Source organism: Geotrypetes seraphini, chromosome 8 (genome assembly GCF_902459505.1).
Source record: "Geotrypetes seraphini chromosome 8, aGeoSer1.1, whole genome shotgun sequence".
Classification (NCBI taxonomy): domain Eukaryota; kingdom Metazoa; phylum Chordata; class Amphibia; order Gymnophiona; family Dermophiidae; genus Geotrypetes; species Geotrypetes seraphini.
Window position 1 is genome coordinate 89495429 of NC_047091.1, and position 18307 is coordinate 89513735.

General features: G+C 41.6%; 1 gene segment (V, D, J or C); it reads right to left on the reverse strand.

Annotated features, from left to right (window-relative positions):
• Positions 1 to 15911: 15911 nt before the first annotated feature.
• LOC117365479 lies at positions 15912 to 16481 on the reverse strand. The segment is given in 2 exon segments: positions 15912 to 16303; positions 16394 to 16481. Coding segments are annotated over 2 exon segments (441 nt in total).
• Between the last annotated feature and the right edge of the window lie 1826 nt (positions 16482 to 18307).

Sequence of the window (18307 nt, forward strand, 5' to 3'; positions counted from 1 at the left end):
GGTGAACAAGGCCATGGGACCGGACAATCTACACCCCAGGGTGCTCAGAGAGTTGTGTGATGTCCTAGCGGTACCGTTATCTGTGCTCTTCAATTTTTCCCTGAGTACAGGAAGAGTCCCCTTGGACTGGAAAACAGCTAATGTCACTCCACTGCACAAAAAGGGTTGCAGGACAGAGGCTGCAAATTACAGACCGGTGAGTCTCACATCGATAGTGAGTAAACTCATGAAAACACTAATAAAACATGAATTAGATACAATCCTGAGCGAAGAGAATCTACGGGATCCCCACCAACATGGATTTACCATGGGTAGGTCCTGCCAATCCAATCTAATTAGGCAGAGTGCATCTTGGAGTACGGCGTTGCGCTCTGGCAAGAAACCGGTGAAACCCCAATCTAATTAGCTTCTTTGACTGGGTCACAAGAAAATTGGATTTGGGAGAGTCCTTGGATGTTGTGTACTTGGACTTCAGTAAAGCTTTTGATAGTGTTCCACACCCTAGGTTAATGAGCAAGATGAAATCGATGGGATTAGGAGAAACACTAACTACATGGGTCAATGATTGGCTAAGTGGTAGACTTCAGAGAGTGGTGCTTAACGGTACCCTCTCCAAAACGTCAGAGGTAACCAGTGGAGTGCTGCAGGGCTCAGTCTTGGGCCCGATCCTTTTCAACATATTTGTAGGAGACCTGATTCAGGGGCTTCGAGGTAAAATAAAATTATTTGTCGATGACGCCAAACTATGTACATAGTAATTAATAGCAATTTGCCCGACGGTATGACCCAGGACCTACTCTTGTTGGAACATTGGTCCTGGACTTGGCAACTTAGTTTCAACGCTAAGAAATGTAAGGTCATGCACCTTGGCAGCAGAAATCCGTGCAGAAATTACACCCTAAATGCTAGGACTGCAGCAGAGCATGATTTAGGAGTAATCATTAGTGAAGACATGAAAGCTGCCAATCAAGTGGAGAAGGCTTCATCCAAGGCTAGAAAAATGTTGCGGTGTATCCGTAGAAGTTTCGTCAGCCAGAAGCCCGAGGTCATAATGCCGTTATACAGATCCATGGTGAGATCATAAGAGGAGAGGCTGAATAAATTGCGGCTGTACTCTCTCAAAGAACGTAGGGAGAGGGGAGACATGATTGAGACGTTTAAATATATCACCGGTCATATCGAGGAGGAACCTCTTTCTTAAGGACCCTCGGCCACAAGAGGGCATCCGCTAAAAATTAGGGGTGGGAAATTTCATGGCGACACCAAGAAGTATTGCTTCACTGAAAGAGTGGTCGATTATTGGAATAAACTTCCAGTGCAGGTGATTAAGGCCAGCAGCGTGCCAGATTTTAAGAGTAAATGGGATGCGTATGTGGGATCTCTAAGGAGGGTAAAGTTGGGGGGAGGGTCATCAGAGTGGGAAGACTTGATGGGCTATGTTATATCTAAGAGGGTAAAGTTAGGGGGGTGGGTCTTTAGTGTGGGCAGACTTGATGGGCTATGGCCCTTTTCTGCCGTCATTTTTCTATGTTTTTCTAAGATAGGATAGTGGCACGTTTAAGGTAAAAACAGCAAGGTGGGGGAAACAGATGAAGGAATCAAAGAATGATTGGAAGTGGGGAAATGTAATTAGAAGAAAAATAACCTAATAATGGAGTTATAAATTGAAAGCGCCTTTAAATAGGAAGCTTTTTAATTTGCCTCTGAACCGTTCAAAATATTTTTCTTCTCTTAAGTGAATCAGTAGAGAATTCCAGAGTTGAGATGCAAAGACAGTGAAAATATTTTGGCGTCTAGTATTAATTACTTTCAAAGAAGGGATAGTTAGTATGTGTTGACTGTTATACTGAAGTGACCATAGGGGGGCATATGGTATGAAGAGTTTGTCAATGAATAGTGGAGCTTTAAATACTTGTATTTTAAATGACAGCATTATTATTTTGTATGTAATCCTATGTGAGACCAGGAGTCAGTGGGCTTTTACCAGGAGTGACGATACCTAATCAAATTTTCCTGCATTCATGATAAGTTTTGTATGATTTGGAGGTGTCACATTTCCTGTTGAGTGATACCCTTGAAAAAAGAATTATAGTGATCAAGCTTAGAGATTACTAGGGAATGGATCAGAATGTTCAACGATTTGGAATCTTAAAAATTTAGATACCAAACAAATCAAACGTAGTCTGTAAAATGTGGATTTAACCATACTATTAATGTGGTCGCGGTACGAAATCTTAGTGCCAAAGATGACCCCATGGATTTTAATAGATGTAACTATTTGCAACATACTACCTTTGAGTGTGATAGGGGCACATAGGGTTAGCCCCTCTTTCCAAGGAAAAAGCAAGTTCTTGTTTTTTGAAATGTTTAGGGCTAACATAGTCATTTAACCAAAGGCAGTTTTGCCATATGTTACACTTCCAAAGTTGCGCTCTGTGGTTCGTGTCGATCTATATAGTCCAACGATTAAACAAGTAAAGTTGAAAGTAACCAGGGCATGTTTTCCTGTATAGGCCCTCACAAGTGGAATGAGATCCTGTTGTACATAAGTCAAGAAAATTTGAGTAATTTTCAAAGATTATTAAAAAGGTTTTTATTCGTATACGTCACCGCCACTCTCCTACTCTAGTCTTCAAGAATAAAACTAGACTAGGAGAGTGACGTGATGCTAGTAAAAGGAGGTGTTTACCTTGAAACACGAAACATGAGCCATGCCAGTGAAGTGAACCCTCTTGCCGACTGGATCTTAAAGCTAAGTTATATGCTTTGAATTAATATTTATTACTGTTGGAAACTATTTAAATGAAATAAGTTACTCAAAAGTTAAAATATAAGCAATAGATTAAAATTGAAGGGTGGATAAATTTATTGGATCAGTGAAGATTTGAAGTACTCTCCTGTTAGTGGCAATGAAATTTGGATTGCAGCGGAGGCACATTGCTGAGATCCAAACGTATATAACTGATGACTATAAGAAGTATAGTATTTGATTGATTTTTTACTCTGTATGTGAGACATCCTTTCTTGCAAGAGAGTAAAATAAATCACTGTTCTATAGCAGAGTCCGTCCTGAGTTTTTATGGTGAGATAATGTTATTTCTCACAGTGTACAATATATATATATATATATATATATATATATATATATATATATATATATATATATATATATATATATATATATATATATATATATATATACACACACACACACAAATAGATCAAGGAACTCCTTCAGTATTTTAAATAAAGGGACATCATTTACAGAACACACAAGAGCATTCATAAAATAGTCTCCACATAAACTAATCTTTAGCTAGGCCCAATCATCTGCCATAGGTAATCATGTGTAATGTAATTACCAAGTGACCTGGAGACAGCTACAGCTAAGAGTCATTTGATTGGCTGATGGCTCAAGTACGGTAGTAGTTTCAAAGAGGAAGTTCCGCTGAAATGGTGTTAAAGCTGGTGAGTGAAATTCTGATTTTTATTAAAAAAAAAAAAAAAAAAAGAATAGGATAGGTTTGTGATTTGTGAGAATACATTTTGCTTTACTGAACTTGCCAAAGTTTAGAGTGGGAGATATCAGTGAGGGATAACTATATAATCCTTACATACTGAATCCAATCATTTAGCTGTTTTTTTCAGGCCTTGCCTAGAATCCCTAAAGTCAGTGATTGTCACTAAACCTGTTTTCACAGGTTTAGCAATAATTGTTGCTAACCAACCCGATTCCCAAAATGGTCCACCGTGTGTTTTTCCCCTCAATCACCCATTTTCCGGCCATGCAAATCAGTAAAACCCCATGAAAAATAGCCAAGCAATTGATTCACATACATTGCCTGGCTATTTAGCAACGAGTTTTACCTATCCTAAAACATGATTGCTGTAGACCTGTCGATAACTGTGTTACAGACAGGTCTGCCTGGACGATTTTTTTTCATTTTTTTTGCAATGGCACAGATATTTTGTGTGTACCTGACAAAGCACCCCCTTCCTCCCTGAAGCCAATAAAAAGGCAGGATGGATACCCACTCCCTCCTGCCATCGGCCCCTCCACGGTCTCCCCTCCCACTCATGCTTAACTTAAATATTACAGGAGAGATACCCACTCCCTCCTGCCATCAACCCCTCCCCGGTCTCCCTCCCACTCATGCTTAACTTAAATATTACAGGAGAGATACCCATTCCCTCCTGCCATCGCCCCCCTCCCTGTACCTTTAAGTCGGGAGCAGGAGGGGTGTTCAGTCAGTCCCTCCTACTCCTCCACTAGCTGCTGGCTGCAACTTGGGCCTTAGGCCACTCCCTGGTACATCATCTGATGCATGAGGAAGGGCCTAAGGCCGTGATTGGCTCAGAAGCCTCAAAACCCTAGCCTTAGGTGGGGTCATAGGCATCTGAACCAATCAGGGACTCCCTTAGGCTCCCTCTGTATCCTGGATACAAGGGGGGGGGGGAGCCTAAGCCTAAATACAGGATACAGAGGGAGCTTAAGGGAGTTCCTGATTGGCTTAGATGCCTAAGAGCCTACCTAAGTGGAGGGGCTTGAAGCATCTGAGTCAATCAGGGCCTTAGGCCCAGCCCTGTGCATCAGATGATGCACAGGGGAGGAGCCTAAGGCCCACATTCCAGTCAGTGGCTGGCGGAGGAGCAGGAGGGACTAACTAAGCACCCTCCTGCTCCCAACTTAAAGGTATGGGGCCAGACCGGGGGGGGGGGCGATGGCAGGAGGGAGTGGGCATTCCTCCTGCCATATTTTAATTCAGTGGGAGGGAAGGGCTTGTTGGAGTGTCTGGTGGCAGGAGGGAGTGGGCATCCCTACTGCCTTTATTGTGTGTGGGGGGTTTGTTATTCATGACAGGAGGTAGTGGGCATCCCTCCTACCATTTGTGGGTCACCATGTGTCGGGGGGGGGGGGTTTGCGCATTTGTTCAGGGGTCTTGGGGGAGGGCCGGCGGTGGGGGACAATATCTATGCCATAAAAAAAGAAGAAAAACCAAAAAAACAACCTAGCAAAAGCCATGACAGCAGTGACAGGAGGCTGCTTTCCCTATCACTACTGTTAGGGCTCTACGCATGTCTCAATCGCTCACTGTAAATATGAAGCTCAGGGCCGGTGTAATCCATTTAGTGCTCATAACTACATAAGCATTACTGTATTTCGACGGTGCAATGGTCTATCAAGCCCAGTATCCTATTTCCATCAGTAGCTATTCCCTGGCTGAAAAGATTGCAAAAGTGTACTACAAAACTGGTTTTATGCAGCTTATCATAGGAATAAACAATTAATTTTCCCAAGTTCACCTTAGTAATGTTTTATGCACTTTTCTTCCAGAAACTTCTCCTAACCCTTTTTAAACTCTGCTGCACAAACCAATTTTACTATATACAATGAATTCCAAGGCTTAATTACACGAGTGAAGAAATATTTTCTTTGACTTCTTTTAAATGTAGGAAATAATATTCAGTATGATACACGAATAAAGGAGATTCTACTTCCTCAAGGTAAAACAAAAGAGGCGACCTGTGATGCTCAATCTGTTTATTCACTGTTAAGACCCGACATGTACATGTTTCGGCTGTAAGGCCTGCCTCAGGGGTCTTAGTGATCAGGTTTCGAACAGTATATTAATTATCATCTTTTTAGATAAGACTCCTGAGGCAGACCTTATGGCCGAAACACATACATGTCGGGTCTTAACAGTGAATAAACAGATTGAGCATCACAGGTCGCCTCTTTTGTCTTCTTTTGGACATAATATTCAGCCCTCAGCAGTAAGCAGTTGCATGTTGCTAACAGCTACATACTAAATTAACTCTGAATTTTAGTTCCCTTTTACCCGTGTAGGCATAGTGTGACTCATAAATACCAGATTAGATTAGATTTTCAAGGCCAGGAAATGCTTGGCTCGTTGCACTGAATATCTGGGCATGGCCACTCACCCAGAAGTTAAACAGGCATCTGCTGATATTCAGACCTGTGCCCAGTTAACTTGGTGCATAAAGATAGGACAGTATTTTTTTTCTGTCCTAACTTTATAAGAACATAAGAATTGCTGCTGCTGGGTCAGACCAGTGGTCCATCATGCCCAGCAGTCTACTCCCGCGGCGGCCCTTACATCAAAGACCAGTGCCCTAACTGAGACTAGCCTTACCTGTGTACGTTCTGGTTCAGCAGGAACTTGTCTAACTTTATCTTGAATCCCTGGAGGGTGTTTTCCCCTATAACAGCCCCCGGAAGAGCGTTCCAGTTTTCCACCACTCTCTGGGTAAAGAAGAACTTCCTTACGTGTGTACGGAATCTATTCCCTTTTAACTTTAGAGAAGTGCCCTCTCGTTCTCCCTACCTTGGAGAGGGTGAACAACCTGTCTTTATCTACTAAGTCTATTCCCTTCTTTATATTGAACGTTTTGATCATGTCCCCTCTCAGTCTCCTCTTTTCAAGGGAGAAGAGGCCCAGTTTCTCTAATCTCTCACTGTACGGCACTTACAGTGTAGAGAATGACAAGAGGACAAACACTTATGATTTTATATTTAAATCTTTTTTATTAAAGTACAAAAAGGGACAACATTCTGTGCAACTGTTGTTTGTAAATCACAAATAGAGCCTTCCACTTCGATCTGGTTTTGGTACAACCTTTCAAAAAACTCAGTTGCTTCAAGGGAAGAAACAAAGACTCTCCAATTAGGGGAGATATTTTCTTTCTCAAACCCTGACATTATAGGCCCACCAGGAAAGAGTAGGAAGCCAAAGTCAGCCAGGAGGGAAGAGAAGGGGAAGTGGGAGATACTGTCAAACCAGGTAGAATCGTTGAAGAATGAGGTGGTGGGTAGGTTCAGGCAATTTCCCCAAGAACATAAAAAAGAGACCTCTCTGAAAAGCTTTTGGGAGAAAAAAGACCAAGTAGAACTAAGGGCCAGGAAGTGAAGTAGGCCGCAGTCTAGGTCTACCTCGGAATGGAGACTCCACACACTATATACTGGTTTCAATAGGTATACATTTATTAACAAATCAGTAACAGCTTACAAGAATAAATTATTCAGCATATAATGTAACAGATGTGATCCTCAGGCCTAAGGGTCCTCTGATGTCTGTTCTAATTATTTCTGCTTATATGCCTGGTTTTATACATTTCTTGGTGGTCAATACCACGTTAGCCTAAATCACATGATATATCTTTATTGGTTATTTTTCTTGTACGTCAATACATAAGTAGATTCATTTACTGGCTTATCTATTTGTGTCATCTTATACGTCTGTTCAGTTTACCGTAAGGCCTAACCCTTTCCTGCAAATGCCCTTTTCCCTTTACCATATATGCAATTCCGAGTCCAAAATTCCTTCTCTGCTGTGGTAACACATGATATATCTTGCTAAATAATGTTCCTGAGTACTCTGTTTTTCTGACCATGAGCTGTGTTCCTCTTTGCATAATATCCGGCCAGGTGCCATGCATCGGAATTTAAGTCTTGTTTCTTACAAGTTTTTGCTTACCATAGCAAACTCAGAAACAGAATATTTCTCAATCACTATAGGCCAGCTGGCAAGTGGGTTATGAAATATCTTTTACAGTTAATATACTGATTTATTAGAGCAAGAGGGAGGGGAGGGGGTTTTCTCCTGTGAGGTCTGGTTACTTCATCTTTATCCAAAGGACTTATCCTGCTTCACCTGTATCACACCAGGACTTCTTCTTCTTCGTCTCATCCTCTTTTCCCTCTCAGAAGTATATCCCCACTTGTGGGAGGGTGTGGTGCAGTGGTTAGAGCTACAGCTCCTGCACCCTGAGGTTGTGGGTTCAAATCCTGCACTGCTCCTTGTGATCCTGGGCAAGTCACTTAATCCCCATTACCTCAGGTACATTAGATAGAGTGGGAGCCCGCCGGGACAGTTAGGGAAAAAGCTTGAGTACCTGAATAATTTGTATTCCGCATAGAATTGTAGGATATGTGGAATATAAATTATTATTATTTTTTTTTTAAAGTCATAACCTCTTCTATTGAGTAATAAAAAGTGAAAAGGCACAAGAAAGAAAACAGGTTATGATTCCCATGATCTTTAGGAGACCCCTACTTAATATGGCTTATTCACACACACTAACCAGCCATTTGGGAAAGGCAGGACCGTAGATCATCTGACTGCCCGGTTCTTCTGGCCTGGACTTTACCATGATGTGAAGGAATACTGCCATTCCTGTCTGGAATGCCAGAAGGTGCCCCAGAAGCTCCCAGAAAAGACTCCCTTTATTTCCTTACCAGTTATGAGAAGGAAAGCTTCTTCAAACTGTCAAATAATAAAAGAACAAGAGAGCATCTGGAAAAGTTGAAAGGGGACAGATTCAAAACAAATGCTAGGAAGTTCTTCTTTACCCAACGTGTGGTGGACACCTGGAATGCGCTTCCAGAGAATGTAATAGGGCAGAGTACGGTACTGGGATTTAAGAAAGGATTGGACAGTTTCCCGCTGGAAAAGAGGATAGAAGGGTATAAATAGAGGATTTCTGCACAGGTCCGGGACCTGATGGGCCGCCGCGTGAGCGGACTGCTGGGCATGATGGACCTCAGGTCTGACCCAGCAGAGGCATTGCTTATGTTCTTAGATTCTTAACCCCTGGAAAGAGTCACCATGGGCTTGATGTGTCCCTTGTCACAATGGATTATGCTAACCTATATACCTGGGCCATACGCTAACTGATATCCCTGGGCCATACCCTTGAAGAAAGCCGCTGCTGGGTCAAACCAGTGGTCCATCGTGTCCAGCAGTCTGCTCACATGGTGGCCCTTAAGCCAAAGACCAGTGCCCTAACTGAGACTAGCCTTACCTGTGTACGTTCTGGTTCAGCAGGAACTTGTCTAACTATGTCTTGAATTCCTGGAGGGTGTTTTCCCCTATAACAGCCTCCGGAAGAGTGTTCCAGTTTTCTACCACTCTCTGGGTGAAGAAGAACTTCCTTACAATTGTACAGAATCTATCCCCTTTTAACTTTAGAGAGTTCCCTCTCGTTCTTTCTACCTTGGAGAGGGTGAACAACCTGTCTTTATCTACTAAGTCTATTCCCTTCATTATCTTACATGTTTCGATCATGTCCCTCTCAGTCTCCTCTTTTCAAGGGACAAGAGGCCCAGTTTCTCTAATCTCTCACTGTACAGCAACTCCTCCAGCCCCTTAACCATTTTAGTTGCTCTTCTCTGGACCTTTTTGAGTAGTACTGTGTCCTTCTTCATGTATGGAGACCAGTGCTGGACACAGTATTCCAGGTGAGGGCATACCATGGCCCGGTACAGCGGCATGATAACCTTCTCCAATCTGTTCGTGATCCCCTTCTTAATCATTCCTAGCATTCTGTTCGCCCTTTTTGCCGCCGCTGCTACGCATTGCGTGGATGGCTTTATTAACTTGTCGACCAGTACTCCCAAGTCTCTGTCCTGGGGGGTCTCTCCAAGTACTGCACGGGACATCCTGTATTCGTGTATAAGATTTTTGTTACCAACATGCAACACCTTACACTTATCCACTTTAAACCTCATTTGCCATGTCGCAGCCCATTTCTCGAATGTGTTTATGTCACGTTGCAGGTCTTCGCAATCCTCCTGCGTCTTTACTACTCTGAATAACTTTGTATCATCTGCAAATTTAATCACCTCACTCGTCGTACCAATTTCCAAGTCGTTAATAAATATGTTGAAAAGCACGGGTCCAAGCATCGAACCCTGCGGCACTCCACTCGTGATGCTTTTCCAGTCTGAGTATTGTCCATTTACCCCCCACTCTCTGTTTCCTATCCACCAGCTAGTTTTTAATCCACGTATTTCACCCTCGATTCCATGGCTCACAATTTTTCAAAGTAGTCAATCATGCAGGACCCTGTCGAACGCCTTCTGAAAATCCAGATATACAATGTCGACCGGGTCGCCCTTGTCTATCTACCTGTTTACTCCCTTGAAGAAGTGCAGCAAGTTCGTCAAGCAAGATCTTACCTTGCTGAAGCTGTGCTGGCTGGTCCTCATCAGATTGTGTTTGTCAAGGTATCAATGATGCGGTCCTTTATCAGTGCCTCTACCATCTTTCCCAGAACCAAGGTCAGATTCACCGGTCTGTAGTTTCCCAGATTCCCCCTCGAACCTTTCTTGAAGATCGGCATAACATTCACCACTTTCCAGTCTTCCGGAATCCTTCCTGATTTGATCGACAGATTGGCTATTAGTTGAAGCAGTTCAGCTATAGCCTCTTTCAGTTCCTTGATTACCCTCAGATGGATGCCATCCAGGCCGGGGGATTTATCATTTTTAAGCCTATCAATCTGCCTGCATACCTCTTCTAGACTGGCCGTCAACCCTGTCAGCTTCCCGTCTTCGTTTCCTGCGTATAGCCTGTTGGCTTCCGGTATGTTGTGTATATCTTCTTTGGTAAATACAGACGCAAAAAATGTGTTCAGTTTGTAGGCGATGGCTTTGTCCTCATTTAGCACACCCTTCATTCCATGGTCATCCAACGGCCCCACCGCTTCCTTCGCGGGTCGTTTCCCCTTAATATATCGAAAGAATGGCTTGAAGTTTTTTGCCTCCTTGGCTATTTTTCCTCGTAGTCTCTTTTGGCCCCTCTTACCGCTTTATGGCATCTGCTTTGATGTTGTTTTTGCTTTTTACAGTTTTCATCCGTTTTTGACCTTTTCCATTCCTTACACGAAGTCTTCTTGTCTCTGATCGCTTCCTTCACTACTACAGTGAACCACACTGGTTCCTTGTTCTTTTTCATCTTGGATCCCTTGTTGATACGCGGTATATATAGATTTTGCGCCTCGGTGACTGTGTCCTTAAAAAGGGACCATGCTTGCTCTAGCATTTTTACAGTGCTTATCCTCTTAATCTTATTCCCTACCATGATGCTCATCCCTTCGTAATTCCCTTTTCGGAAGTTCAGTGCCATTGCCGTCGTTCTGGATTGATGTTTTGCCCCTGTGTCCAGGTTGAAGCAGGTCAGATTATGATCACTGCTTCCCAGCGTCCCTTCTACTTCTACACCTTGCGCCGGTCCTCATAATCCATTTAGAATTAAGTCCTTAATTGCATTTCCTCTCATATTTTCCTTGACAAGTTGTTCCAGGAAGCAATCGTCTATAGCATCCAGGAACTTGGTCTCCCTACTGCAGGTGGAGGTGCCTTGGTTCCAGTCTATCCCCGGATAATTGAAGTCACCCATGATAACTGCTTTGCCTCCCTTGCAGTTGCGTTTAATCTTGCCTGTCATTTCTCCATCAATTTCTTCGGACTGCCCTGGGGGTCGGTAGTAGATGCCAGTCTTCATTTCCGTTCCATTTGTTCCCGGAATTTTGACCCATCGAGACTCTACTTGTGGTCTTTTCCGAGCTTCCTAGCAGCATCCGACTCTTCCATGTAAATCTAAACTAAACTAAAACTTAGTTTTATAGACCGAGTTATCAACCAAGATGAGCTTGACTCAGTTAACAATGTAATACATAAACTTGACAAGGAAAAGTAGACTGAAATAGTTAATTTCCAAAATGTTTAGCAAACAATAAGTTTTCAGAATTTTCCGGAATAAAGCAAAAGAACCTAAACTTCTTAATGTAAACGGTAAAGCATTCCAGAATTCAGTTAATTTAAAAGCAAAAGAATGACTAAATCTCTTAAAGGTTCTGTTTTTACCACTGAGAGAGGGAAATGTAAGTTTTAATTTTTGAGAACTTCTGGCAAGATGAGATCTATGAACATTCCAGTCTATAGGAATCAAATTGGCGATTTCTTAGAAGCTTTTCAAAACCCGGACAAAGTGCCGGGTTTTGAAAAGCTGTCCGGACCCCCGGACATGTCCAGGGAAATCCGGATGCCTATTTTGCAAAAGGTCTGTGTCCCCCAGTGATGTAGTGAGGGTAGTAGTGCCCCTCCTCCACATCATCTTCTCCGCTCCCCTTGCTCCTTCCATGCCAACCCCCTCCTGCGTTTCCTCCTCTCTGCCTTCGTCGCTCACGCTTTCCCTTCCCACCCCCATATCCTTGGTGTTGGCTTTCCCTCTGACATCACTTCCTAGCCCCGTGACCCGGAAGAGGTAGCCAGGTCGCCACGAGCAGGCAGAAGTAGTTGTTTGCACTGGCGAAGATATTGAACCTGAAATGGAGTAGACACCCCGGATGGTGTGAATAACATGAAGAAAGACCTAACGAAGCTTGAAGAATAGTCTGAAATTTGACAGCTAAAATTTAATGCTAAGAAATTCAAGATCATGCATTTGGGCTGCGAAAACCCGAAGGAACGGTACAGTTTAGGGAGTGAAGAACTTATGTGCATGACAGAAGAGTGGGACTTGGGTATGATTGTATATGATGATCTTAAGGTAGCCAAACAGGTTGAAAAGGTGACAGCGAAAGCTAAAATGGATGCTAGGGTGCATAGGAAGAGGTAGGAAAAAGGAGGAAATGATAGCCCTGTATAAGACTGGTGAGACCTCATTTAGAATATTGTGTACATTTCTGGAGACTGCACCTTCAAAAAGATATAAAAAGGATAGAATTGGTCCAGAGGAAAGCTGCTAAAATGGTGCATGGTCTTCATCAATATTTATACTTTAGAAGAAAGGCTGGAGAGGGGAGATATGATAAAAGCGTTTAAATACCTACGTGGCATAAATGCACATGAGTCCTTTCAACTGAAAGTAAGCTCTGGAATGAGAGGGCATAGGATGAAGTTAAGAGGTTGGATGGAGTTGGAGTAATCAAAGGAAATACTTTTTTACAGAATGGGTGGTAGATGCATGGAACAGTCTTCCGGAAGAAGTGGTGGAGAGACTGTGTCTGAATTAAAGAAGGTGTGGGATCTCTCAGAGAGAGAAATAGATAATGGTTACTTCAGATGGGCAGACTAGATGAACCATCTGGCTTTTATCTGCCTCCCCTGCCCTGCAACAATGACTAAACAACTACAAACGATACAAAATACAGCTCTGAGACTCATCTACTCACTGAAGAAACATGACCATATTACAGAGGCATACATCGACTCACACTGGCTACCAGTTCAAGAAAGAATACTATTTAAATTCTACTGCATGCTATTTAAATCTTTAAACGGAGACAGCCCATTCTACCTAAACAACCGCCTCAACCAAACTACATCACCCAGATATAGAAAAACACACACCCCTTTCACACACCCTCCAATCAAAGAAGTCAAATGGAAAAAACTGTATGACGGCCTCTTAGCAACACAAGCAGCAAAACTAGATAACCAAATCTCCAACCTACTGATAACCACTCCCGACTACAAGACATTCAGAAAAGAAATAAAAATGATACTCTTCAAGAAATCACTGAAACACTCTTAACATCTCAAATACCTTCCCTCCTCCCACCTTCGTCCCGTCCCACAGATACTACCTGTTCTTCTCCTTAACTTCTCTTGAATTCATCAATGATCTTCCATTGTATCCCACCATTTATAACTCTTTTGTAATCCGCCTTGAACCGCAAGGTAATGGTGGAATAGAAATCTCTAATGTAATGTAATGTAATGTAATCATGTTTCTATGATAAAAAGTGATAATTGACAAACGGAATTCAGAAAGCCTTTCCTTAGTCTTCATCCAGCTTCCTGGAAGTCAGTAGACCATAATAAGGACCACATTTCCTATTAAATTTATATCAATCAATTTACAGCAAAGTAATTCCAAATCTGGTCTGATTCAGATTCTACTACTGAGAGTTTTAAAAACTCCTTATAAATAACAGCGATTCCTCCTCCAGTTCTAGAAGTGCTTATGGTGTTATAGTCTTAAGGGCAGAGCATTTAAAACAAAAGGATCGTTATCTATAATCCAAGTTTCAGTGATAAAAGCAAAACCAACCTGTGTGTCTCCTATCAGGTCCTTAATAATAAAAGGTTTATTACAGACTGCCCTAGCATTAAAATAAAAGTACGGTATAAATAAATGAGAGGGTAAGGAGTTAATTGGAGAAGTTGACACATAGCAGATTCTTGATAATAGATGGAGATCTAGGTGTATTCAGTCTATTGATAGGTCAATTGCCTATAATGACCTCAGTCTTCTGCGATGAAGAGAGATTGTACACAGGATAGATATTTGGCAATGCATAGTAAAATATATTCCCAGGACACTAAGGATCAAGACTGGTGGGAATTGACCAGTCCAGAAAGCAAAGGACAGAGAGTATGAACCAAAGCATATTGATGATTTAAAAGGAACAGTTAAAGCATATTAATACTTTACGATTGTTTATCCTCCTTGAACCGCACAAAGGACCTTTTGCAGGACCCTTCAGAGGGGTCGGTCTGCAGGTCCCATCTGCGGGGCTTCGATGCTGGCTGATGATGTCAGCACAAAAAGAGGCCGAACTTTCTGTTAGTCAGTCTGAATGTAGTAAATAGCTCCAGAGGGGTAAGAAGTAGAGAATGACACAGGGACAAAGTTTGTCCCCATCCCCACAAGCTCTGTACCCATCTCTGCTCCTTCCATGCAGGCTCCATTTCCATCCCCACAAACTGCCCTCATTTGCACAAGACTCCATCACTTATGATTTTATATTTAAATCTTTTTATTAAAGTATGAAAAGAGACAATATTCTGTGCAACTATTTCTAAATCACAAATAAAGCCTTCCATTTCAATCTGGTTTTTGTACAACCTTCCCAAAGATTCAGTTGCCTATGTTTTTCCATCATCTAGGAAGATAATTGGATTGTCTTTCAGACATGGGTATAGAAGAGAACCTAAACAGCAGATGAACAGGAAAATAAGTGTCTATTAAATGTTGGAAATGCTCATGGATGCCAACAACGAATGATGAATCAGTTGTAGTAACAGTAAGTTGCTTGAGTAGCTGGGCACATGATGGAAGGATGTTGCAGATGGTAGAAAACTGATCATCAGACAAGACTCTTGTTGCCACATCAAAGGCAGACAAGACACAAATTATATATATATATATATAGGTCAAAATCCAAAAAAAACTCTTCTGCAATTATTTTTAATCATTGAATTCAGTTGCCAATTATCTAAGATGTGTTAAATTTTTACATATTGATACTAGTCTCGAGTATTAGAGAATGACGTGAGGATTGTCCTTGTCTGGGTGGGCTCTGTTCCTGCCCCTGTACTGTCCACTTAGGCTCTATCCCTGACCCCGCCCCATCCACACAGGCTCTGTCTCCGTCCCTGCCTTGTGGGCTCAGTCCCCAATCCTACCCTGCGGTTAACCATGGGTACTCATCCCTATGTCATTCTCTAGTAAGGAGCTAAAATGATGGCAAGAAGAATCCATTCCCAGCTGGACTTGACTGAAATAGCCTTTCAAGAAGAAGCTGGGGAGGGCTTCAGTGGCCGGGAGGGTGTAGATGGGCTGGAGTAGGTTTTAACAGAGATTTCGACAGAAGGAACCCAAGCACAGTACCGGGTAGAGCTTTGGATTCTTGCCCAGAAATAGCTAAGAAGAAAAAATTAAAAAAAATTTAAATTGAATCAGGTTGGGTAGACTGGATGGACCATTCGGGTCTTTATCTGCTCTCATCTACTATGTTACTATAAGTAGATTCCGGAGTCGGTGACTCACACTATGCTCTGGGGAAGGAGATAGCGGATATAGACAGAGCCTATAGTTAGTGAACTGTGTCCTAGAAATAGGATCTAGACAGATGTTGGAGTCAGTCACCCACTTTTGTCACTGGTAGTGGGTATATAGACTGTACTTCAAAAGAAGTTATAGATAGAACTTGGTTTCAGTGATCCAAAAGGACTCTTGGGATAGGATTATAGAGGCAGTCTTGCTCTCATATATCTTGCTGTGATGTGGATCTTTGTCCATGGCAGAAGGAAAAATAAGGTAGCAGAACTGCTCTCTCTCCACCTTTCACACTTTATTGGCTTCTAACACCTGTTCTTTTCACTTTCTCTTTGTGATGTTAGATACAGATCGGTCTAAGTTTTTGTCAAGCACTTTATCACTGTGGTATCTTGAGGGACCGTCATACCATTTTTCACAGTAATAAAGAGCCGTATCTTTAACTTCTGCATTATTTATGAGTAGCTGATACACTGTCCCGGCACTGTTTATAGTGGAAGTGAAATGTGCTGCTGATATTCCTTGTCCATACGTTGGTGCTGAGTAGCTGTGATGGTGGTACAGGAGGAGCTTTGGAGCTTCTCCCAGGATCTGTTGGTAAAAAGCTATAACACCATTAGCCTTCACACCAACATCACAGTTAAAAGTCGCACTTTGCCCAAGTCTAGTAGAGAGAACAGGAGGAGACATCACAGGCGTCTGAGACTGAACATCTGGAAGCAGAACAAAAAAGAATTCATAAATTACTATTTACACTATTCTTATATATAATCCCATTTATAAACATTTAATGCCGTACATACATGAAAAGCAGAGCAGGACACAGAGTAACGAAGTCTGTAGCTGCCTCATTGTAAAAAAGGAAATTCTCTTGCTCCCAGCTCAGATCTGTGCTCTAAAGTGAAGGCAGACACTTGGTGGGAGTTTAAATACCAGCAGTAGGGAGACCCCCAGGACTGTATATGCAAATATGATACCTGCTTATAATTTCACATGTAAATATGAAGATCATGGTTGATGTAAACTGTCCAAAGGTCCATTAAGCCCAGTAATCTATTTCCAACTGTGCCCAATCCCGGTCTATGTATCTTGCATGATTACAAAATAATATGTTACTTATCTATGGAATAAGCAGTGGATTCTCCCAAATTCACCTTAGTAATCTCAAACCGTATTTGTCAGGGAGTAATTTTAAGATTGTTTTGCAGACAGGATTTTTATCGAGTTTTGATTATTGTAACCTCGTTTTGTGGGACATAACCTGCAACGGCTCTGTGTGCTTTGCAGGTTGCGCAAAACTCAGTTGTTAAGACATTATTTTGAGTGGGGAAGTGTGAACATGTATCAGAATACTACATAAAATTGTACTGCCTTAAACTGGAGTACAGTATACATTATAAATTGTTGTTGATTATTTATCGATTAGCACCAAAATATCTAGTGGATAGTATTCAAGTTTTATTTAAAATTTGATTATATCACTTATCAAACTTTCTAAGCGATGTACAAAACTTAAAATGGGTACAGAGATTAGTACTTTCAGACATTTTGATTAATTAGAAAATGCAAATACATACAGAGGGGAAAAAAGGATAGAAACACAATATAAGATAGAATAGTGGCACATTTAAGGGAAAAACAGCAAGGTGGGGGATACAGATGAAGGAATCAAAGAATGATTGGAAGTGGGGAAATGTAATTGGTAGAAAAATAACCTAATAATGGATGTTATAAATTTAAAGCGTCTTTAAATAGGACGCTTTTCTAGTTGCCTCTGAACCGTTCAAAAGATTTTTCTTCTCTTAAGTGAATCGGTAGAGGTGCAAAGACAGAGAAAATATTTCGGCTCCTTGTATTAATTACTTTCAATGAAGGGATGGTTAGTAGGTGTTGACTGTTAGACTGAAGCGACCATAGGGAGGCGTATGGTATGAAGAGTTTGTCAATGAATAGTGGAGCTTTAAATTCTTGTGTTTTAAATGACAGCAAAATTATTTTGTATGTAATCCTATGGGAGATAAGGAGCCAGTGGGCTTTTACTAGGAGTAGCGATACGTGATCAAATTTTCTAGCATTTATAATTAGTTTTAAGGCTGTGTTTTGTATGATTTGGAGGCATCACATTTGCTGTTGAGTGATACCCATGAATAAAGAATTACAGTAATCAAGTTTAGAGATTACTAGGGAATGGATCAGAATGTTCAACGATTTGGAATCTAAAAATTTAGATACGGATCAAATAAAACATAGTCTGTAAAAGGTGGATTTAATCAAACAGCTAATGTGATCACAGTACTAAAGCTTAGTGTCAAAGATGACCCCCAAGGATTTTAATAGATGTAACTATTTGCAACGTACTACCTTTGAGAGTGGTAGGGGCACATAAGGTTAGCCCCTCTTTCCAAGGAAAACCAAGGTCTTGGTTTTTGAGATATTTAGGGCAATCATATTGTCATTTAACCAAAGGCAGATTTGCCATATGTTACACTTCCAAAGTTGCGCTCTGTGGATCGTGTTGATCTATATATTCCAACGATTAAACAAGTAAAGTTGAAAGTAAGCAGTGCGAGCATGTTTTCCTGTGTAGGCCCTCACAAGATGAATGAGATCTTGTTGCACATATGTCAACAGGAAAATTTGACTAATTAAAAAAGATTATTAAAAAGGTGTTTATTCTGCAAGATGAAGTATGGGGACTGAGGCATGGATTCTGTATA